Source organism: Colletotrichum abscissum (genome assembly GCF_030869225.1).
Source record: "Colletotrichum abscissum strain IMI 504890 chromosome Unknown Scaffold_63.1, whole genome shotgun sequence".
NCBI classification, from domain to species: Eukaryota; Fungi; Ascomycota; class Sordariomycetes; order Glomerellales; family Glomerellaceae; genus Colletotrichum; species Colletotrichum abscissum.
In genome coordinates, this window is record NW_026850507.1 from 116118 (window position 1) to 138391 (window position 22274).

Sequence of the window (22274 nt, forward strand, 5' to 3'; positions counted from 1 at the left end):
CCCACCTCCCGTCCGGTTTATCTACCTATCTTCCACCGTCGGGTGCATTCAGTGTACAACGAATAGTAAGACGGCAAACACTCCTACCTACCTTATACTTAATGGCACAGCAAGGTAGGTATCGGGAACACACCCCGGCCCCGGGAGCCCGGTTCGCACTGCCACTGGTTGGCTGAGCAGGCCAACGAATCGAAGACGGTTCAGCCACAGCATTTTGCCGGGTTTATGCCTTGCACCCCACCACGCCATGACGACAACCTTGCTGGATTTAGAAACACGGGAAGCATTGGGTTGAGCGGGCATGGGGGGTGGGTTGTGCATTTTATTTAAGGCTGGCTGAGACTGGGTCTGGACCGCCTTTTCCCTTGAGAGTAGACTTCCATTGTTCAAATTAAAACTGCTTGAACCGTTTCAACCTTCTTTCGACATCTTCAAGCTCAACTGTTCATCTGTCCAACCGTTGCTTCAGTTGCTACGTAGTCATCTGCAAGTATCCGTAAGAGAGCTCCAGCCGTGACGTCACATGCGCATCTATTTGAGCAACAGTCAAGATCTTTAGCAACTAACAACAACGTAGAATTCCCATCTACACACTACCAAGCTCTTCCATCACCAACCACAATCACAATGGCTTGCGGCCCAGCTTCCTCCGGCCTTATCAACCGCAACGGCCCCGGCAGCGCCGCCACTTCCATCATCGACAGCATCGTCAAGCCCGCCGAGGCCACGGGCGGCAAGACGAAGTGCATCGAGTGCGACGGATACGAGTGCTGCTGCATCCCCATTCCCTGCACCGTCATGTAAAGGGGATCCTGCTGCGGCAGGTGAGAAGTACAATTTGGCTTGGATTTGGGGCCTTCCTGGAGGGCGGAATGTAGCGACGCTGTGGAGGATTGATACCGTTTGTTGCTTTTGATATCTTTGACGCTGGTGCTATACGAGTTTAGCATGAATTTATGATTTGCCTTTGTGGCTATTCTATCGTCTACGTCGTTGACTCCAAAGCTGTTTGTCCCTTGCAAACCCCGTGGAGAGCACCTACGTTCGTCGTCTGATTCAATATCATGTTGCGGGACCATCTCCTTCTGCATTGCCTTGTCTTGTCGACGCCCGTTTCTCGTGGCTCATCCCTAGTCTAGTCGGGTATGAAATTGGGTATCAATGCTTGCCGAAAACACCACGAAACTTTTGCTCATCACCGCCGCCACCACTCTGCCGACCAATCCGTGTATTCAAACCCCAGGATGCTCAAAGGCCCATGGAAAGAGGGCCCTCAAGCTATCTTCACATGTAGCAGCTGATATGTCATTCCCTTGCTAAAGAAACAAAGCATCCGCCTCTCCCCATACTTCTTGCTCTCTTGTCTGGGCAAAAGTCTCCGCTTCTTTACTAGTCAGCTCGCCGTCAACGACTGAGCTGATGATATCTGGTACTTTCGGTGTATCAATGCTTCCTAAGCCCTCGAGAACTCGCTTGGCCGTGTCAACCTGTGCTCGAATCGCAGCTGTTTCCGCTCTGGTACGATCGAGATTGGATTGCATCAGCGCAATGGCCGATTCGCGAGCTTGATGGGGTCGATATTCGTTCAGGACGTGGTGGAAGTTGATGAAGATGGTGCGCAAATCTTCAATTTTCGCAGCAGCCTTCGACTGGTTAGTTTGAGGGGAAACGGGGAAAGGCCGCGGTTCACTTACGTCGTCTGGCACCGTAGCCATGACGGCAACGAGCTCGAGAAAGTTAAGCAGCAGAGACTTGGCCATTTTCTTGAGCTCGAATGCTCGATCGAGATGCTTTCCGTCCTTCTCCTCCGAATGCGCCGGTACCAATCGCTTGATTTCACCTTCCTCGAGAGAAGGAAGCTTATCGTCGAGCTACGCGGATCATCAGCGTCCCCGTTTCCAATCGACCGTCACGAGCCGAAAAGACATACCGTATAGTTTCCGCCCAAGACTTTCCATGTTCCTGCTGGCGGCTCAGCCGGAGGTTGGAGATTCATGAGGCTTTCGGGAACATCTGGTATGCGGGCTGGCAAGTTCTTGACAGCAACGCCATCCTTTTCTGCTTGCGCTTTTCGCAGCTCTTCTATCCTGGCGACGTTTTCCGGGGTAAAGTCTCTCCAGAACGGCGGCGGGTTGGGGAACGTCGAGGCCAGCGCATTTTGCGATGGCTCTTCTGGATTGTCGGCCATGCGTATGGCGAGGGTATCGTCGCTGAGAGCCGCTGGATAATCTCAGGTCGGTTAAGGGTTGCAATCGTTCCCTAGTTGTTCGTGTGATGAAATTCCTGGAGTGTATTTGTCTCGGTAGCGTCGAAATGGTGGAATGTGGGTGAGAGTTTAATGCAACTACGAATTGCGCGACGGGACCTTGAAGGCACGGACAGCTGAAGATCGGCCTTGTCGAGGCAGCAGGAGTCAGGCCCGTCAGCAAGGTCGGTTGGAAAGCTATGGGCACCCGGGGTAGCGTCGGCAGGCCTTTCGCGCTCTGCTAACCCCGCTGTGCTTGAATCGAACTGGCGCCAACTTTGCCCACCTGGCACCTACACCTTGTCACCTCCACTTTCCAGGCCAGAGCAAAGGTACGGCTTCGCTACCACGCTACGTCGTTTGCGTTGCTTCCATTCAAATCTTAGCCCGAATACAAGTTCGCCCGGCTTTCCGACTTTCGACGCCTCCTCGCCATTGAGCATAGTCCTCGCCATATCTGAATCTGCGGAGCATCCGCGCACATTTAGGTATCGTCAAAACGCGTTCATACCTGCCATGGCCGACGTACGATCCCTCCTCCGTCAACAACGTGCTGCCAGACGAATCGAGCACCCTCACGCCGCCTACTCTGATGCGGGCAAGCTCCTCTGCACCCTCTGCCACGAGGCGATCAAGTCTGAGTCTCTTTGGGACAGCCATATCCGTGGATCCGGGCATACGGCCAAGGTCAAGGCGGTGCAACAAGCGTCCACGGGCGCGAGCGGATCGGCGGCCGCGAACGGAGTCTCCTCAAACAAGCGGAAACACGACTCGGATGAGGACATGGAAGATGACGACGCAGCCGATGCGGTGCGGAAGAAGCGAAGCAAGGGGAATATGGGCACTCCTGCTCGCCTGTCCGCTGGCGAGTCAGACCATGATCGCAAGGACGTGACACTCACACCACCTTCGCTGAACCGCCGAACGTCCACCACACCAGTACAGGGGGTTGAGATTCAGATGCCGTCGCGCCCGCATACTCCTGCGCATAGAGATGCGACTTCTTCAAATTCGACACCCATTGTGCAGCCCGTCGGTCCCTCGCCATTGATCCCGCAAGAGGAGTTGCCGACGAAGCCGGTCACTGCTGGCCCGGCAACACAACAGAATGGCACGGCTGGGAAGACTGCTGGAGGAACTGTTGACGAGGACGAGTGGGCAGCGTTTGAGGCCGATATTGCTGCGACAACAGCACCGTATTCGGAGGACGCCGTCATTGCTGCACCAGCCATGACGGCTGAGGAGACTGCAGCAGCAGCGAAGACAGAGGAGGAGGAACAAGCAAAACGACGTCTGCTTGCGGAGAAAGACCTACTTGATGAGAAAGAGGAGGCTACTCGGGCACTGGAAACGGAGTTTGAGGATATGGAGGAGCTTGAGGCTCGGGTTCGGAGATTAAAGGAAAAGCGGGAGGCTTTGAGGAAGCAGAGCTTTACGGGCACCACTGCGCCTGTCGAAAAGCCGGCTGAAGCCAGTGGCAAAGAAAACGTGGAAGTCAATGACGACGAGGAAGAGGATGACGAAGACGACGAGGACGGGGACGATTTCATGGGCTTCCGATACCGCTCATGACAATCGCCTTGTTCAGTTGAGCGTTCTTTTGTCTTTGTTCCAAGCCCCCGATCATGTTACAATGGGAGCCCCAGACGTTTTATGTTGTATAAATACTGTAATTTTACACCTTCACTTCTGGTTAGTAAATTCAACGTCCCCAGGCAATCCCTTTCAGTCACTTGTACATCTCGAAGCTTGACATAAACATTTTGATATTATTGAAATCCTTCCTAACTACAGTAGACATTACTTTTTCACCATTAACACCCTTACTAAGGGAGAAATATGTCGTCCCCATAAACTTCCATCGATATATCACAACCGAAACCCATGCAGGCAATCAAACTACCAGGCGGCCAATGCTGTTGGCGCGCGAGGCTTGTGTACAGGAGCTGTGCCGGTCTGGTAGACAGTCGCGGTAACCGTATTATAGACGGTAACGAGAGCCACAGAGACGGAGCAGACCGAGTAGGTCGGCAAAGCGTTATCGGTTGTCGTGCCCGTCGCCGTTGCGGTTGCCGTGGCCGTGGCAGTGAGAGTAACGGCGGAGTCGCTGGGGACATCGGTCGGCTTGACGCACTTGCTGCCGTTCCAGTGGTTGCAGTGGTGGGCTGAAGTCGGGTTGGAACCATTGCCATTGTCATCATCATCGCCGCCGTCGCCGCCATCACCGCCATGTGGAGGCTTGTTGGTCGGCTTACCGCCGTTCGAGCCGGTGTGCGTTGCCGTTGCCGTTGCCGTTGCCGTTGCAGAGGCGGAAACCGAGTCTGTCTGGGTGGCTTGCTCATCGTCATCATGGCCCGGCGCAGTCGTCTCAGAGCCCCCATGGCCAGTGCGCGTCTTCGTCTTGGTGTGTTCGTGGTCTCCGGGCGGCTTGGTCTTGGTAGTTGCTGAGCCATCAGGGCCTTCGCTGATGACTTCGGTGCAGGTGACGGTGACTTGTTCCTGCTCCTCGGCGGTCTTGGTCTTGGTAACGTGGACGGTTCGGGTCTCGGTCTGAGTTACTGGTTGGCGCGTGACTGTGAGGGTAGCCGTGACGGTCTCCTGGACGAAAGAAGCGGAAGCGGTCTGGTAGACTGTGGAATGGGCGGTCTCGGTCTTGGTGATGACGCTCGGTGTGCCCTCCGGCAGACAGGGACAGGTGTTGGGGTTTGGCGGCGTTCGTGCTCTCAGGTTATCGGGACGGGCCGCCGCGATTGTGGCCAAGGAGAGGACTGACAAAGTCAGGAAGCTACGTTGATGGACCATGGTGACGACGGTTCCCTGGTACTTGAACAGATCAATCGAGAATATGAGAAGTAGAGAAGCTCGGAGAGTATTTGCTATTGCTGGTGGGAGTGGGAAGCGGACCAGTGTAAGTGTGTTAGCTGAAGCTGATGATCAAGAAACACAGCATCTTGTCTGGAAAGATGGCGGAGTTATATGCTCGTCATCTATGCTGCGCGAGTATCTATTAGACAGTTTGCTTGCTGTAAGGCTTCTGGTGAACTTCAGGTTTGCGCTGCTGCCGTAGGAATGTCGTTTCCCTGTATTGCGACTTATTGCTCCACGAAGAACAATAGAGCCTGCCGAGGGTACGGAAAACCGGAGACAACTGCCTCTACAAATCTTTGGAGGGGGTTTCCATATTGTATAGCATTTCCCATGGCCATGAAGCCGTCTTCCGCTTGGATGGTCTTCAACCGAAAATGGACTGTGATCATGCCGTATTTGGCGATGAAGGGGGTTTCTCAAGTCAATAGTCCGTAGTTGAGCCCGGTTTTAGGGACCAGGGAGATGTGAGGAGGGAAAGAAGTGACACAGGGCTCAATATTGACGTCTGTGTCCCCAAGGGAGAGAGCTCTTGACTTCAATCCTTTCGCTGATAAGATAATCCGTCAAGCGTAAGCTTTGCGCGAGTCAAAAAGCAATGAAAGCCATTGGATATCATGCATTATGCGGTGGATACGCCGCAAAGATGTCGGGCAGGACGCATCACAACTGCGACGGAACGAATTGCCCCCATTGGGTGTTCGGCGATTGCCCGTGGAATTTAAGTGAGGAAGAAGCCGTCAGGTCGGGTCAGTGCAAGGTCCAGGTTTCGAACACACTGCCGGGTCCTCCAGCTTTTTTTTCGTCCCAAAACACCAGAAAACCGCTGCGTGGAGCTCGGGCCTGGCCGTCCCGTCCCGCTGTGGGGAAATCTCGCGGAGAAGATGATATTCCGACACCGAGTCCGACCGCCTGCCGGAATGAGAACGTCATTCCATCGTCGCAATCTTACGCTTTCTGCCACCAGCATCATAATCCAAACACGCGCCATCAACCAGTCCCTCACGCCATCGTCTTGCCAAACACTGCTTGGTAGCAAAGCTCCGTCCACTCTTTTATGCTATCTTAGTTCTGATATTCACCGCCCACGACCGGCACTGGCCTTAAGATTTGCCGAGGGCAGCGCATCGCACGACTAGGGACCGACCCGCCGATTTCTCGATTCGCGATGGGCATTTGTGCGTCATGCCTCGGGCGGGGAAACAAGGACGTCTATGACGAGGTGGGTGACGTTGCGGGCTGGCGCACTCGCAGCGTAGCATGCAGCGGCTGACGGGCTTTCCAGGACGAGGAATCGCGACTTCTCTACGACGATCCAAACAATGTGCACTACGGCAGCTTCGGAGAGCAGAGTGTCAATGGACAGGAGGACCCGATGGAGGTGCAGCGAGAGACTGAGGCTCTGCAGCGAGTCGTAGCGAAAACGTCCGAGTACGTACTGACTCTCGACCCAAGCTCCGGGACGGCGGGCTTGTTCTCGTGTCAGGACCGGGAGTGCTAACATCGGACTTCCTAGCAATATGGTCGACATCTTCGAGATTGCCCCGCAGGATCACGCACATCGCTCTGCGCCGACTACATTTGCGTATGCAGGGCAAGAAGCCCGCATCGTGCGGTACCAGCATCTCCTTTCAAAGCTGGCGTCCAAGGACGACGCCCCAACCGGTGTTCAAGTGGATTGGCTTCCCCAGGAAGATGACACCATCGAAATGCGACACGGCGTACCAGCAGTCAAGACCGAGTTGGACAAGCCCCTTGTCGGTACATTCGCCGATGCAGCAGCGGCAATGGCTTGAAACTCTTGGTCATGAATCATTCTCCTGGTTTCTGCCCACCCGAGCTCACGGGCAGGGCGGCTAGGCTATGCTCCTTATTCTTGCGCTGTCTTTCTATCGAACATTCGTATTGGTCGACGCATGGTCAGGGTCCCGTCGGATTACGGCAACATGGGACGGAATGGCATGGAGTGACGACATCTTTTTCTCTTTTCCCTCGATACCCCTCCAAACACAGTTCGCAGACACACGCTTCTCAAAATTCCACCCACACAAAATCAGAGCAAGCACAATCGCACAACCGAGAAGCATCCACATTCACTCACATATCGCATTTTCTGTTTGTTTGTTTGTTTTTCTCCCCCTTCTTCCATTTTCTATTTCCAAACCCTGTACTTGGTTCGAAACCCTTGTATAAAACGTCTGGGCAACAACGAGGTTATGAGAAAGGTGGACACGATGGGCCCAAAAGACCACGAATTATCCGTAATCAATGAAAAATTCCCTCCATCCCACTTTGGAGCCCCCCTGGTTCGTACCATGGCGGGCCAATGACTGTGTCTCGAATATTCTTCAGCGGCAGGCCATGGGTTGCCTAGTCCATTGAAAGATGGCCACGTGCACCTCCGGCTGATGTTTACCTTTTCTAGTGTGGACCCTTTGGCAAGGAATGTTGCATCCTAGTTCGGGCCATGTTTGGAAGCGACACCTTTAGCTTGGATTTCGGCCGACCTTTCGGGGCGGACGAGCACATCAACACTGGACAGGAGGGAAGCATGTAGAGGCTCATATTAAGACTCTGATGCCCGCCATTCAGGGTTGTGCGGGAGTCTGTGCGGTTCCCGTGGCTCATTGGCGGAGACGAGTCCAAGAAATGGTACCTTGAATGTGAAGTGGGATGGACGGCATAAGGAGGGGTGGTGTGCTGCGGCCAGATGGGGCGGCCTCCCAGTCCCATCTCATGAAGCCCGACACAACCCACCATTCCTCTCGTCCCTCTTCTGTCCCCAGTCTCTCCTACGCCAAGCCCTTCTTTCTGCTCCTCCCGCTCCTCCCACCACTTTGGCCTCAGGTCAGATGACAGGTACGCTTGTCAGTGTGCTGTGCTTACAGGGACCCTGGGGAGGGGCACTCGCGGGAGTCTTTGAGGGGGCTCATCCCAAAGCCGCGGGGTCTCGCCTCACTTGCTAGACAGCGACACGTGAGAACGGATGACGTGCCTTGAGGAACATAAACTTTACAAGCTCGCTGTAGAAACACGAAATAACAAAAGGAGCAGGAGCGAAGAGGGGCTGGATGTTTGCTTGAGGGCCGCTACTCGTCGTACCTGTGCTGTACCTAGACCAGATCGACGCAATACCGCCTCCTGTCCCTTCGCCATCGACTATCGCGTGCCACTCTCATTCGCCGGCAGAGTCTGCTTTCTGCAACTTACTTACCTGATAAGCACGCCAAAAACCTGCTGGATGGGCAGCCGTGCAGGAAGGAAAAAGTGGGAGAGCTTTGCTTCATCAATCCCTCCTTAGTCATGTGTGCCCTGGAGAAGGAAGCATGACTGCCACGCTTGGAGTTGCCATCATTCGGCTCCCAAAATTCAATAGTCTCTAGGTCCGAGCCGTTCGAGCTGGGCTTGCCAAAATGCGTGTCTGTATGGCCAAGGCCTTCTAGGCAGGGGACAGAAGAGTCAATTCGAAATGACGGAAGGGACTCCGAGGACAGCGTGAGATGAGCATACAAACTAAGCAAGGTGCTGCTGAGGGGCCCATCATTCGAGTCCCTGTCGCCGTCTAAGCGGCGGACCAGGTTCGCGACGAAGCATCCTACACGAAGCGGTCTCTTGCGGGCACCAAACGCACACAACACTTTGACTGCCAACGAGGGCTGAAATTAAGTATGTCGAGATGCTCTCCGGGTGAAGAAATAAAACTGTACAGGATCCTGTAGCCTCCGGTCTGGGAAATTTAAACCTTCGCCCGCCCAACCTGAGCAGAAGTGACCATGAATAAAGTGAAGAAGAGGAAGAAGAAGAAAAAGAAAGAAGAACAAAAGAGACCAAAAATGATGCAGAATCAGCGAATGAACGGCCGTTACGTGGTTCAACTTGGAAATTCCCCCCAAAGCCAGGGTCCGACAGGAAACCTCTCCAGTCCCGCAGTGTGTCAAAGACTTGCTTGTCGCTTTTCCCTCAATCTTTCTTCGTCAATCGATTTTCCGCACCATTGTTTCCGCGCACATTCCATTCCGTTTCGTCATATCGTCGTCCCCTCTAGATGCGAGGGAGGCTCGAGAGCCACTGATAGTAGAAGCCAAGTCAGCAAACGGCAGTCCTGTAGCTGTGGCACACACACTCTCTCGCAGCACGCACACACACCACACCCCCGACTCGGCTTACCCCTGAGCAGCAAATCCGCCACTCCCACCATGCCGCACAAAACAGGTCCAGCAAACGAGGGGCATTCGTTTATGGAGAAAAATTCGGAGAGGGAGGTGAGGGGAAAAGGGAAGAGCCGAACCAAAGAAAAAAAAAGTTGCAACATACCCATATAGGAGCCCCTCCATGGACCATGATCAAACCATCCAGCAGCAAAGCAGCAGCCAGGCAGTAGACGATCCATCAGGCCAACAGATTCACCCGTGTCCAATGCTGATTGTTCATTTCTTGGATCTGGCGGTTGACTTCCTGTATCTCGAGGTTTGTCCGCTCGATCGTCGCCTTGCGATTCCCTTCGCGGCACCACCGAGCGACGTCTCCTTGCATTTTGGTTAACCGACGATATTTCTTGTCCATATCGTAGCACAGCTTGCATCGGTCCTCGTTTGTGATGGTTTCGTACACCAGCTTCAGTCCGCATGTTTCGCCCGTTCGGTACTCTTTGTTGCATTGCTGTTTGAACTGACCCCATCTCCAATATCCGCAGGACCAACGTGTTTGATAAAAGTAACACATTGTTCCTCTTGATTCTCGATCACCCCCTAAGGTCTTCTTCTTCTCTCTTGTCTCTTTCTTTTCTTCTTCCCTTCCGGTTGTCTCTTTCCTCTCTTTCGGTATTTTCTTTTTCGATGTTGTTTGTCCCCGTCCCCTGGCGGGCCGGTCCGTCTGGCTAGCTAGAGAAGGCAACTAGCTTGTCGATGCGCAATGTGGTGGAGAATAGAATGGAGGAGACAAGGAGGAAGAGGAGGAGCGGTGGCAGCAGAACCAAGAGAGGAGTAGAAGTGGTTCGTTTCGTTTCGGGGGTTTCGGTTAGGATATGAAGTCACGGATGCCAGGTTTGGTACTGGACTGTTCAGACTCTGTTCAGCCAGACAAAAGGTTTGTTAGCCATCTTTTATTTATGTTTTTTTTTTCCTGTTCTCTCATTCCCATCTTTGCAAGTTGGCCGCCCCCCTTCTTTCCTTGCCCCCCTCCCCCTACAACATGCAATACCATGCTGTACACAATGATGCTTCTTTGGTCACTTGTGTCCAATGATGGTCCATCTTCTTCAGGGATAGCCTTTTTGGCTTGGGGGGCTTTTACCATGGGGGTAAAATGCGTGGGATGAACAGAAATTGAATGCCATGGACCATGGTAAAGGAGGGGCGTGTGAAAAGAAAATCCAAAAGAAAATGGTTCAAAACGGAACTGACCAGGCAGACTGTGGTATTATTGAGAAATGGCCGCAGCAGTCGCAGCAGTAGACAGCAGCAAGAATCCAGCCAGCTACAAGTGGCAGTGGTGTGCCTGGCAGCCCGTTTCGGCAGAGACAAAGGATGTCGTTCGCAACCGCGATCGAGAAGTCTCTTTTTTTTTTGGCTGTTCGGCGCAATGGCCGTTGGGCAGCAGTGGTCTCTTTTTGCTGGCCCGGCTCGGGGGTGTGGGTAACGGGGGTACGTTTTCTCGATGTTGCTTGACCGGAAATACACCAAGGTGAGGTTGTTCGTTCCTTTTTTGGCCGTTTCGAGGTTTAACAGTTTTTTGATACTCGTTTTCTGATTTTCCCCGGAAGCGATGTTTCCGTATCAGGCGTATACAAAGCGGATTTCGACATCGATGTACCTGTGAAAACGCTTTTTTCTTGCAGGTTCTTGTCTCATAGTAGCATGTTTTTAGTCTGAGGGGCAACTGAGCTAACTTATACTTTGTCAAATAGTTCGAGGTCGTTGATTGGGACCCGCACGATGTGTTGTCACGACTGGCACACATAATGCCTCCATACAGATACAATTCACCACACTGCGCTACACTACACACGTACGTTCGCGCATGTATACCTACATGATGCATATTCAACAGGCCGCCGCCATGGCCATGTTCAACTTGTTTTCTATTCGAGGCGTGGGAGCAATCATCAATTGTCCACTAGCCGCTGCCTCCACTTACACAACGCTCGTGTCCAAAAGAACGACGACGACCGACCCATACCGGCTTAATCGACTTTGATACTTCTCAGAAAAGCGGAAATGACGTACATTACATCTGTTAACTTTCATGGTGGGTATCATGGCTTTCCAAATTCCGTCTCGGATCCGCCCCGTATGGTACATCGAGTCTCATCGCCGAGATCTTCGTCGTTATTCCCCTGTCGACGATACGAACCTTGAAACGCATATATTAGCCTGTCACCCGCCAGCTTGCATCTCGAGGCTGAGGCTGGCGGTCATCGGAGGATATCTGCTTGCCACGTTTATCGTAGCTTCGAAATTGTCCTCGCAGGGCCCAGGGGACCTTGCTCGACGCTTTGCACTCCACTCTTCAGCATTGGAGATGTTCTGATATGTTACGACTTGCAAGGGGGCATGGAATTGAGAACAATGAACGATGCAGGGAATGAAGAATGCCTCGAAATTGGTGTGGGTGGACATGATGAGGCGTTGGTAGGAGAAAAACAAAATGAACGCCTATTGTGTGCCTGAGCTGCCAAATTTCAGGTACGAATTGGGGTGGCATATCTCCTCCATCTTTCTTTGTATCATTGGGCATTCATTTCAGTGTTCAAGCAGCTGCCCGCCTCTCAGCTTCGTCCGGTGTGGTACATTCGTTCATCAGGCGCGATTCCTTTATCCTACCGCAAAATCATTCCTCTTTCCTGTGGCTCAATACCCAGTTGGTGTTCTTCCCTGGCCCCTTGGCTGTGACAGTCACAAACATAAGGCGGGATTTCTCCACTTTCAACGAGCTTTTCTTGTATGTATGTGGACGGATATGATGTTGCAGAAGACTTGCAGATTTCATCTCCCAGGTAAAACCTTGAACAGCACCCTTGGGGGTTCTTTGAAGTGGGTGTTCCCGCTACGGGCTGCGACCTGCAAGTATTAGAGCGACGGGGTGGTATCTAGCCTCCCGCTCAAGGTAAGGCTGTCTTCTGCCCGCTCTGCTTGCGGCCGCTGTGGGGTTCTCTATTTCATACGTGCTCAATCCCTTATTGCGGTTTTGTTTCTTGTTTCCTTGCACACGGGCCATGGTTCGTCCCGCCAGCAAGAGATAATTGTCAGCTTGACGTGGAGGGTAGGGATATTTGGCCATTTCCCCTGGAGGGGCCTTGGCAAAGGAGGGGAGGATGGATGGTAGCCGGCATGAACCATCGAGCCGTTGTCTATTTTCTGCGGCATTACTTTGGAAACTATTGGCTCCCCCACACTACTGGCATATGGATAGAGAATTATGGTGAAGGCCGTGTCTAAGGTCGGAAGGCAAGGGCTTTTCCACGGCGCCAGGGTTGGTTGACCGAGGGCCGCTCCGTGAGACCACCTGGGCATTGCCTGCCGCACATAATGGAACGTCATCGAGGTGACATGGATGCAAGGTTGACATTTTCATCGCCACCTTCCTATCCCCTACTTCCGTCGCCGCCGGTCTACTTGAGCCTAAACACGCCCGAGAACGCTAATAAGTACACTTGAAAACCCCAGACGAGACACGATGATTAAGGCAGGAGAACTGTCATTGCAACCTCAGGGACCCTTGCAGCCACTCGGGCAGGGACAGGCAAAGAAACCCCGGACAAGGCCAGCTCAACATGCAGGCGACATCGATCTCAACATGTCAGGAAGAAAGCCTTGTCACTCAGGGCCAGACCTCTCTGAGCCGGATGCCCGTTTCCTGAGTCCATCGACCTGGTCATTGACGAATAATCGGTCGTCTCATCCACCCCTGTCTTGTATGGTCTGCTTCTATGGAGGGGGAAGGGGGGGGGGGGGTGGTTGATTATGTCTCGCCTTATGATGTAGGTCTTATGCTACCCCCCAGTGGTGGGCTAAACCAGCTCACACCGGCCATGCGGGCTAATAACCGTCTAGGTGTACCGTCGAAGAGATTGAGAAAGTCCGCAGACCCATCCCCTCACATGAACTATCTGGCTTGTCCGAATACGGACGGCCCGTTTGCTTCGTCGACTAGATGCCCTTGGATTACGGCGGACCTTGCGACGAGCAAGTTGAGAACGGTCCTCACGAAGGCCTTCGGGCGTTGGTTAGGGCCCTGGGCAGGACAACGTGGCGGCCGGCTGCTGGCCATGGCCGATGTTCCACACTGCATTGCGTTCGATCTGCATCAGAGCCCCAACGAAGGTGCATGTGCCTAGACCCAAGCTACGTTAAAGGTATCTCCTGATGAGAGGCATTGTACTCACTCCCTCTTCTAGTTTGGGCTGGCAATGTGCGTCGGTTGCCGATCAAAGATGCAGCATCACGGCTCCAGTCCGCCCCTTCACCTATTTCACCTTAGTGGGTGACGTGTGGCTTGCCGAGTCCACCGGACGAAGTTCCCCGGTGACACCTCATTCACCAGATGTAGCTCTTGTTACAGTCCGCAGGTAACGATTAATCAGTGTTGACTCTCATTGGAATAAACGGCACCGCCTATTCCTTCAACCGAGTCTGTCCCTTGACCTACTCGATGACTTGCTCGCGAGCGTTGTCAGCAACTGACACGGGCTTCCTATGATTGGATCTAGGCTAGAAAAGAACCGCGCTTGCAGTGGTTTGTCCAATCTACTCGAGCTGCAACAATCAAAACGAGGCTCCGGTGCTCTGTGCAGGTTGGGGGAAAATCACCGAGCTTGATCGAGCCTCCTCGCACTTGGCTTGGCACACATGACAGATGAAAGTTGAGTGGTCGAGCGGGGCCACGAACACCTCTCCCGACATTGACACACCTCCTGCAACTGTTCAAGGTTCACAAGTAGGGAGTCCCTTGTGAAAGACGGCGATGCGCTGTCAACTAGAAGACCGTTTATGGAAAGGCTTGCGTTCGTGTACATCAAAAGGCTCGAAAGACTACAGCGGAGAATGCCACCATTACATAGACACGGCCGTTGTTTGACTGGGAACAATAGCTGAACGACCAGCCGCGCCACTCGAGACTGACCTGGTCACGACTGCCGCCGGCGAGGGCATCATACTTTGTCAGGGGGAGGAGGGTGGCTGTAAAGAGGGGAGGCCAGAGATGCGGCCAGTCCATTCTCGAGGCCGGGTGACCCGTGTTCGGCGCCGAGACGACTGTCGGTGAGGTTGTCGCTCTCGCGCGGGCACGTCGTGAACCGTAACCTTGAGTGGGAGCTGATGGGCAAACGGGACGGCCCGTTTGCCGTAGGAAGGATGTTGAGCACGTCCTCACCTCGGATGTTCTGACGGTGGAAAAGCTCTCTACACGAAGCGAGGTAGCACTGGAAAAACTCCACTAAGAGTGCTTTAAACCGTCTACCTATCATGAGCTGTTGGGGTGTTGCAACCAAGGAACACCTCTAGACCTTGATTTTGACAGGACGAAGCTAAAGAAACACGAAGCATTAAGGCCAATGATTATCCCGGGCTTCCAGGAGACGCCTGCAGGCCACCCGAACTCTTGGGATTTTGCGAATCATGCGCTGAAGAAACGATGCACCGTTATTTGCTACGTGATTGGGTGCATCTGGTGAAAAGAGACGACAAATAAAGGCCAATGACGGGCAGAAGAAACGCACGTCAGCACGCTACTCGTGGTTGCCACGAGACGGTAGGGTACGAACGTGTAGACAAGCTGAAAGCCTACTTTGGTGGAGAAGCTGTGATCAGCTGCATTGCGTTCCAGGACCAGCAATGATTCCGACATGGACTTCCACGGGATTCCTTGTCTGCTGGCCCTGCTACGTCGATGCTCGATTGAGGGGCACCGGGAAAGAAGGCAATCTGCCAATGAATGGGACACCAAACGGGAACAGACGACGTTGAGACAAACGAAGTATTTCGATGTGACCAGGATGCGCTTGACGTTGGTCGCCTAGGACAGACGCGTTTCTGTTGCAGCCGCAAGGAAGGCCACCCAAGAGCGTGATTGGACGAGGCCAAATTCGAATTGGTTGGGCCGGGAAAATCGGTCTCACCACCACATCAGGAGCCAAAATCCTTCTGACAGTACGCGGTCTGCCTCAATTACCAGACATCTCGAAAGACAGCGCGGTTCAAGCACGGGGCCGAGGCCAAAACTAACAATGCAGACGGATGGTGGCAGAATCTGGTGTCCGTGTCGTGGGAAAAGCCGCTTGGCTGCTGATTCCTGCCCGATGCCAATGCGAGAGCCCATCTGGCTCGTTCATGCCGTGTGACGGAGTGTGATTGATATCGTTCGATGCATTTCGAACTCCGGCTGGTTGATGACAACGAAGGCGTTGACAAGGCGTAGTCAAGACTGCAGCCTCGTTCATCTAGGGGCTGCATACTGTATGCCGTTTGCTGTATGCTTTGACCGGTTCGTAAGAAGCCTGCCCTTGCAGGTTTGATGGCGGTTCCCTGCGGCATGCAGCAGGTGGTACAGTTATGCCTAGAATAGATGCGCCAGGGTCTGCGTTGTCCATTGTCGTTGCAACTGCTAAGATGGCGGGAACCGGGGGTAGCTGCGGGCGTCCGTTGCGGGTGGGTTCGAGGGCACAGAATGGAAGGTCTTGACAGCAGTTCGTGGAGAATCCAGCTGTACAAGGGCAAGATGAAAGGCAGGTGAAGTAGCCAGGGTCAGGGCTCTTGCTCAGGCTGTAGCAGATATCAGTCGGTTGAAGCCCAAAGCTCGATGTGTCAAAGTAAGGCACCTTGGAGAGCATGGGTAGAAGCGAGCTTCTCTGTTCGGATCATTCTGTGTCTTGGGGATGATCATGAACAGGCGCAAGTCGTGCGGCCCGTTATGAGGCCAGGTCCAGGTTGTCCGTGAACACGGCCTAGCCCTTATTCAGGGGTTCTTGGTAAGAAACTAGGCCGGTACCGCTGGCGGCTTAGGGTAGGATGTGGGATAACGATTTTGCTTCCGACTTGAAAGCAAGTAGTTGAGCCTCTAAGCTGAGACGCGTTCGTTCACTGTTTAACTCTATCGTTTTGTATTACTAGAGGATTGCCGTAGTATATATAGACGCTACCCTACCCTCTATAAGAGATTAGGCTATGAGTACTTAACTAGCGAGGCTATAATATAAGTATAAGTATATTATAAAACTAAAGCTTATAGAGTCCTTTATAAGAGCTCTATTTCTTAAAAAGTTTTTTTATAATACGAACTATATACTAATTATTAAGTTATTAGTATCTTATTATTAGCCGTATCCTAAATTTATTATAATTACTCCCCCCTTACGTAACTTTAGTCTTTAAAATTATTATATAATATTTTTTTTAATACTAATAATAAAACTATTAACGTCGTTATTTATAATAAATTCCGTAAGGCGTTAATAATATCTTTTTTTATTTAGGAATAAGGTATTACTCCTATCTCTTTATCTAACGGATATTTTATTATTATTATTTAGTAATAGCGCGCTGACTAGTTACTAAGTTAGTAATATATATTTATAGTAAAGTATTTTAATTATTATAATATATAAGAGCCCGCTTAGCCTCGTAATTATTATTATTACTAAGTTATTAAGTATAGTAAAAGATTTTTCTTTTATTACTAGTTACGTATTTACTTTTTTTTCCCCCTTTTTATTTAGTAAACGCTTTACAAATTCTTTTTTATATAACTATACTTTTCTTTTTATAATATTTTAATTCTATATCGTTTTTTAATTATAACTCTTTTACTATACTATTACTAAGTATTTATTAAAATATTTACTATTTTGCGTATTTAAAATATACTTAATATAAAGTATAATTTTAAAAAAGGCTTCTATAGTTTCTATAGCGGTACTCTTTATATATATTACTTAGTTAGTATATATTATAATATTAACGAGCTCGTTTATATTACCGGCGCTTATATTACTAAGTATATTATTTATTAAATTAATAAAAAGAAGTATTTTATTATAAGTTATTAAGTCCTTACTAATTTATTATTAAAATATTAGCTAATGATATTTCTTAAGTTCCTAAGGAACTATATAGCGCCGCTTAGTTTATTTAAAATACTCTTATAAAGTTTTATAATATTAAGGAATAAAGTAGCCTTAACTCTTATAAACGTAGCTACGTTCTCTATACTTTTAACTATACTATTAGTACGTAAAAAAAAGTCGCTACTTATATTACTAACTTATTAATAAATAATAAGGTAAAAAAGGTCTATTTTAAATAGGCTACTTTTTAAGAACTTATTATTAATTACGAGTATTTAAACTTATTAATCTCGATTATAATAAGTTATTAATAATCGTTTAGTAAATTTTCTTCTTATTAACTTAGATTTCTTTTTTTAAACTAGTATTTTTAATATTAATAATAAGACTAAGATTATTTTTTATTTTAATCGCTTTTAGCTAGCTTATTTTTATAATAATAACTATATAACCGTTTTACGAAATAACCTCGATGCTCTAACTTAGTACTATAAAAAGATTCTTAAGGGCGTTATTATTATACGTATTTAAGAGTTTTTTACTTTTTTTATTTTTTATAAACGTATTACTAAGTTCTTAGTAAATAAAGTACTTATTTATATTATTATTATATATAGCGCTACCCTTATTTTTTATAGTCCTAAGACTCGGACTCTTATTAAAAAGCGTACTCTTATTATTAACTATATTTTTAATAATAATAATAAATAGGACGACTTTAGGTTTAAGTTTAATAAGTCCTAGTACGAGGATACTAAATTTAAGGAGCTTAATAATAACTTAAAAAATTCTTTTTTTTAATATCGTAATAAGCGCTACTATTTTAATATTAATAACTTACTAACCCCTACTTATAACGCTCTTTTTAATATAAATAAGGGTACCTTAGCCCTTAGTTATATTATTTTAAATCTTAATAAGGTTAGTATTACGCTCCTCTCGCTCTAAATAAAAGCTTTATAACAGCTTAATAAGGCTATTATTTATATTAAAATTAAAACTATAAGTCGTAATAAGTAATTCGATATTAATATATTTTTTATAAATATTAATATTACTAAGGTCCCTTAGCTTAATTAGGATTACGAGAGCGTTATTTTAAATAACGTCCCCCGTCCCCGACCTATTATTAACAATAATAATATTATACCCCCTATTTTATTTTTTATTTTACCTCTTATTATAGCTCTTATTATACCTCTTATTATAGCTCTCGTTATACTTCTTATTATAGCTCCTATTATACTTCTTATTATAGTTTTTAATAATAATTAAATAGTAAACGCTCTACGAACCGCTATTATTAATATATATAATACTCTATATAACTTTAACTACCTCCCTTTTACTTATTATAATATTAATAAGGTTAATAGCTTTATTCTAAGTAGTTAGCTAAGTATATATATAAAGCCTTTTTACTTTTTATTTACTAAGCGGATTATTATTATTAATTATTAAGCTTTAGAAGTATATATTAGAGCCGCTATTATTACTATTAGTATTATATAAGTTGCTCCCCTTATATAGCTAAATTTTATTAATCTTTTAATAACATATTACTAAAAGTTATAATATTATATTTTTTTTTTAAGAATTGCGCTAGGCTAGATAAAAAGGGTTTTATAAAGTATTATTAATTAACTTATTTTTAGTAACTTTTTATTACGAACTTAACGTTTATTATCCTATTTTATATATACCCTTTTTTTATAACGTTCGAACTTTTTAACTATTTTTATTATTTTTTTAAAATACTTAATAGGCTTTTATATATTATACTTAATAAGCTACTTAGCTTATTTAACGAGATATCGTAAGTTTCCTTTTTTATTTTATATTATAACGATTTTTTTAACTTTTTAAACATCTTACTCATTTTCTAACTCTAAGAAATTTACTATCTAATTACTAATTATTTAGCAATTTCTTTATAGCTTAAGTTAGGAAACTAAGAAAATATTATATATTTTCTAATACTACTCCGGTAAATATACTTAATAAGCCTATTTTCTTACCCTTTTAGCTATTATTATTTTAATATATCTCGGCGCTAGTTTATTATTTTTAAATTATATATTCTTTATTAATAAGCCGACGACCTCTTTATAATTAAACTCCTTTAGGGTATATTTTTTATTATAATAAGCTACTTAGTTTTTAAAAGCTTATACTTACGCTCGTATAGCCTAGGCCCTAATTTCTTTTAATTTTCTAAACCCTTTTTCGAACCCCCTAAACTATAGTTTTATAATTAAGTATATATTTAATATACTTAGGGTAGTAGCCGTATAGTACTATATATAAGAATACTTTTATAATAGAGTATTAGTTATTATTATATATAAACTCGGCCTCTTTTAACTACGCTACCTACCTATTTAATAAGCCCTTAGTATAGATTTTTAAATACTTTTTTAATATTTAATAAGTCCGCTCTATTTAGCTATCTATTTATAAGTAATATATAGTAAATAGTTAGCGACGTATTACCTATTCCTTAATAAACTCTTTTTAAAATATGCTTATAAAAAGCTTATTTTTATTTATAATAATACTTTTTAGCGTACTAAATTTATATTTAACTTCTTAATATAGGATACTTACTATTTATATTACGTTAAGTATTTTAATAATAGGTAGGAACTTCACGAACTTTATTATATAATAAATAATAATTAAGATATTATTATATTTTATACCGTTATTACGAGCGCTTAATAATAGCCCCGTAATAAAGTTTATAAATATTTTTTAAAATAAATATAAGAGTAGTAATAATAACTATAGTTACTCGTATAGCTTATATCTTAGGGTTATAACTCCTAAATAATACTTATAGTTCTTAACGTATTTTTAAATATCTTATTAAATATTTTCTTAATAAAACTTCTTTTAAATTAGCTTAAGAGTTTTTATAGCTCTTATATAACTTACTTTATAGTTATTATAATATTAGTAAAAGATCTCTATTTAAAAAAACTCTACTTAAAAAATAATAAGTCTTTTTTTAAAAAATAATATACCTTATTCGTTAAGTAAATATATTTTTAGCTTATTAACTATAATATAAACTCTTACTAATTATAATATATAAAACTCGTTTTTAGCTTATAATCCTTTAATAAGCTCCTTAGTTTTTAATAAGAGACGAGAAATAAATACTATTTTACCCCTTATAAGCTCCTTTATAATAGGACGTAAGATATACTATTTTAATATAATAACCCTAGCTCTATTTACCTCTTCTTTATTTTTATAAGACTATTAACGAGCGTTTATTAATAACTTTTTTATTTTTTTATCTTAAGTTATTATAATAATAACTATTACTATTTTATTAGTGCGCCCTATAGTATATTATTAATATAGGGAAGAGGGTTCCCTATCCTTAAAGCTAGTTAATATTTAATTAGGATTATAAAAGGAAGCTTTAATTACTTAAACGTATATTTTAATAATATTATTTTATTTTTTTAGGCTAATTATTTTTTATTAAACGTTAAGTAGTAGTTTATTAATAAGACGTAGTTTCTAAACTAGCGTAAAAAGGACGTCTTTATAAAGTACTTTTTTTTTTATATAATCTAGCTTTTTAAATAGACCGTTCGCTAGGTTCGTTTTTTTTAACTAGTATTTTAAGTTAAAGTTAAATATTAATAGTTTATATACTTATTTCGCGAGCCTTTTTTAAAAGTTTTATATTAGTACGTTAATTATTTTTTTAAATATTTAGTAATTTATTAAAACTATAAACTTTTATAAAAGGCCCTAAAAGTAATAAGCTTAGTACTCTAGCTTTTTTATTATAATAAGTAGTTCTTATTAACCTATAGCTTATTACTATTTTATATCTAAAAGCTTTTATAATTAATAAGTAATAGGTTACTATTCTTTATTAACTTATTATAATAAAATTATTATAATAGTTTTAACTAAAGCGTCGGTTTTTACTTATATAATATATTATAAGTTCTAATATATAAGTATAGTTATTAAGATAAAAGCGATTTTTAGTTAATTAAACGCCTCGTCTATTTCTTTAGTTTATTAAAAATCCTTTATTTACCTCTTTTTTATTTTTAGTAATATTATTATTAGTATAACGATACTTAAGTATTTAGTAATAAACTTCTAATAAAAGTTATAGAACCCTAAGAATACTTAAATATTTTTAATAAACTCTAGCGCTTTTTAATTAGTAATCGTTCGTACTCGTAACGAGTTAATCTCGATTTTTTTTAGTATAATAATATAATTTAAAAACTCGACCCTCTTTTAATAGAACGAGTACTTTAATAGTTTAATAAAAAGCCCGTATAATTATAAATATTAGAGGACCTTCTTAATATTCTTTATATACTACTCTTTTATTATTAAATAGATTATTAAATTATTTATATATATTATATAATAAGTATTTAATAAATTAGCGAGCGCTTAGTAAATATATACTTAGAACGTTGCGGGTACGTTCGTTAATTTAAAAAGTATAATAATATATTTAAAATAACTATATTAGTTCTAAAACGCTATTTTTTATTAGTTTTTTTTTTTAATTTAAATACGGTAATAAGTATCCCTAATATCTATTTTTAAGATCTATTTTACTCTACGAAGCCTATTTAGGAACTTACTAATAAGTAGTAGTAAGTATCGATTCTTTATAGTTACTTTATTTAGTTTATAATAGTTTATATAGAGGTATAGCGTACCGTCCTTTTTTAATATAAAAAGGATCGGTACCCTAGCTTTATTAACTAAAAATATAATACGACCGTTTACTAGGTTCTTAGTAATATATATATAAAGCTTATTAAGTTATTTTTTATTTAATAAATAAATAGAACTATATAGTAATTTAATACCCAGAACTAAGTTAATTAAGTATTTTGTCTCGCTATATAGCTACGGTCCCTTTACTAATTATTTATTAAACGTCTCTATTTTTAATTAAAGTTTTAATAATAGACCCCCTTATAGTTTAGTTTTTATTACTCCCACGATACTTTTTATAATAACGATATATAATATATATACCTTTTTATAATTTTTAATAATATTACGAGCTATTACCTCTAGTTTAGTAACCGAGATAAGCTCGTA

The 22274-nt window shown here is 44.7% G+C and overlaps 10 protein-coding genes across 10 annotated transcripts; 4 read left to right on the plus strand and 6 right to left on the minus strand.

Moving 5' to 3' along the window:
* Positions 1-101: 101 nt before the first annotated feature.
* Positions 102-804, plus strand: CABS01_15187 (uncharacterized protein; the record flags this gene model as incomplete). Its single annotated transcript, XM_060548523.1, has 2 exons — positions 102-114; positions 578-804. The coding sequence occupies 2 exons, from the start codon at positions 102-104 to the stop codon at positions 802-804; spliced, it is 240 nt and encodes a 79-aa protein (XP_060392067.1).
* A 512-nt stretch (positions 805-1316) lies between these two features.
* On the minus strand, positions 1317-2188 carry CABS01_15188 (uncharacterized protein; the record flags this gene model as incomplete). The annotated part of the gene is made up of 3 exons (XM_060548524.1): positions 1317-1649; positions 1695-1871; positions 1931-2188. 3 exons carry the CDS (start codon positions 2186-2188, stop codon positions 1317-1319), a joined length of 768 nt encoding a protein of 255 aa, XP_060392068.1.
* A 573-nt stretch (positions 2189-2761) lies between these two features.
* CABS01_15189 (uncharacterized protein) lies at positions 2762-3817 on the plus strand (the record flags this gene model as incomplete). Its single annotated transcript, XM_060548525.1, has 1 exon — positions 2762-3817. The coding sequence occupies one exon, from the start codon at positions 2762-2764 to the stop codon at positions 3815-3817; it is 1056 nt and encodes a 351-aa protein (XP_060392069.1).
* Positions 3818-4144: 327 nt separating this feature from the next.
* Positions 4145-5047, minus strand: CABS01_15190 (uncharacterized protein; the record flags this gene model as incomplete). The annotated part of the gene is made up of 1 exon (XM_060548526.1): positions 4145-5047. The coding sequence occupies one exon, from the start codon at positions 5045-5047 to the stop codon at positions 4145-4147; it is 903 nt and encodes a 300-aa protein (XP_060392070.1).
* Positions 5048-6278: 1231 nt separating this feature from the next.
* On the plus strand, positions 6279-6906 carry CABS01_15191 (uncharacterized protein; the record flags this gene model as incomplete). The annotated part of the gene is made up of 3 exons (XM_060548527.1): positions 6279-6332; positions 6396-6541; positions 6627-6906. 3 exons carry the CDS (start codon positions 6279-6281, stop codon positions 6904-6906), a joined length of 480 nt encoding a protein of 159 aa, XP_060392071.1.
* A 625-nt stretch (positions 6907-7531) lies between these two features.
* Positions 7532-7870, minus strand: CABS01_15192 (uncharacterized protein; the record flags this gene model as incomplete). Its single annotated transcript, XM_060548528.1, has 1 exon — positions 7532-7870. One exon carries the CDS (start codon positions 7868-7870, stop codon positions 7532-7534), a length of 339 nt encoding a protein of 112 aa, XP_060392072.1.
* Positions 7871-9499: 1629 nt separating this feature from the next.
* CABS01_15193 (uncharacterized protein) lies at positions 9500-9832 on the minus strand (the record flags this gene model as incomplete). Its single annotated transcript, XM_060548529.1, has 1 exon — positions 9500-9832. One exon carries the CDS (start codon positions 9830-9832, stop codon positions 9500-9502), a length of 333 nt encoding a protein of 110 aa, XP_060392073.1.
* Positions 9833-13261: 3429 nt separating this feature from the next.
* CABS01_15194 (uncharacterized protein) lies at positions 13262-13926 on the plus strand (the record flags this gene model as incomplete). Its single annotated transcript, XM_060548530.1, has 3 exons — positions 13262-13431; positions 13506-13676; positions 13818-13926. The coding sequence occupies 3 exons, from the start codon at positions 13262-13264 to the stop codon at positions 13924-13926; spliced, it is 450 nt and encodes a 149-aa protein (XP_060392074.1).
* Positions 13927-14258: 332 nt separating this feature from the next.
* Positions 14259-14953, minus strand: CABS01_15195 (uncharacterized protein; the record flags this gene model as incomplete). The annotated part of the gene is made up of 2 exons (XM_060548531.1): positions 14259-14508; positions 14826-14953. 2 exons carry the CDS (start codon positions 14951-14953, stop codon positions 14259-14261), a joined length of 378 nt encoding a protein of 125 aa, XP_060392075.1.
* A 592-nt stretch (positions 14954-15545) lies between these two features.
* On the minus strand, positions 15546-15935 carry CABS01_15196 (uncharacterized protein; the record flags this gene model as incomplete). Its single annotated transcript, XM_060548532.1, has 1 exon — positions 15546-15935. One exon carries the CDS (start codon positions 15933-15935, stop codon positions 15546-15548), a length of 390 nt encoding a protein of 129 aa, XP_060392076.1.
* Positions 15936-22274: the final 6339 nt, after the last annotated feature.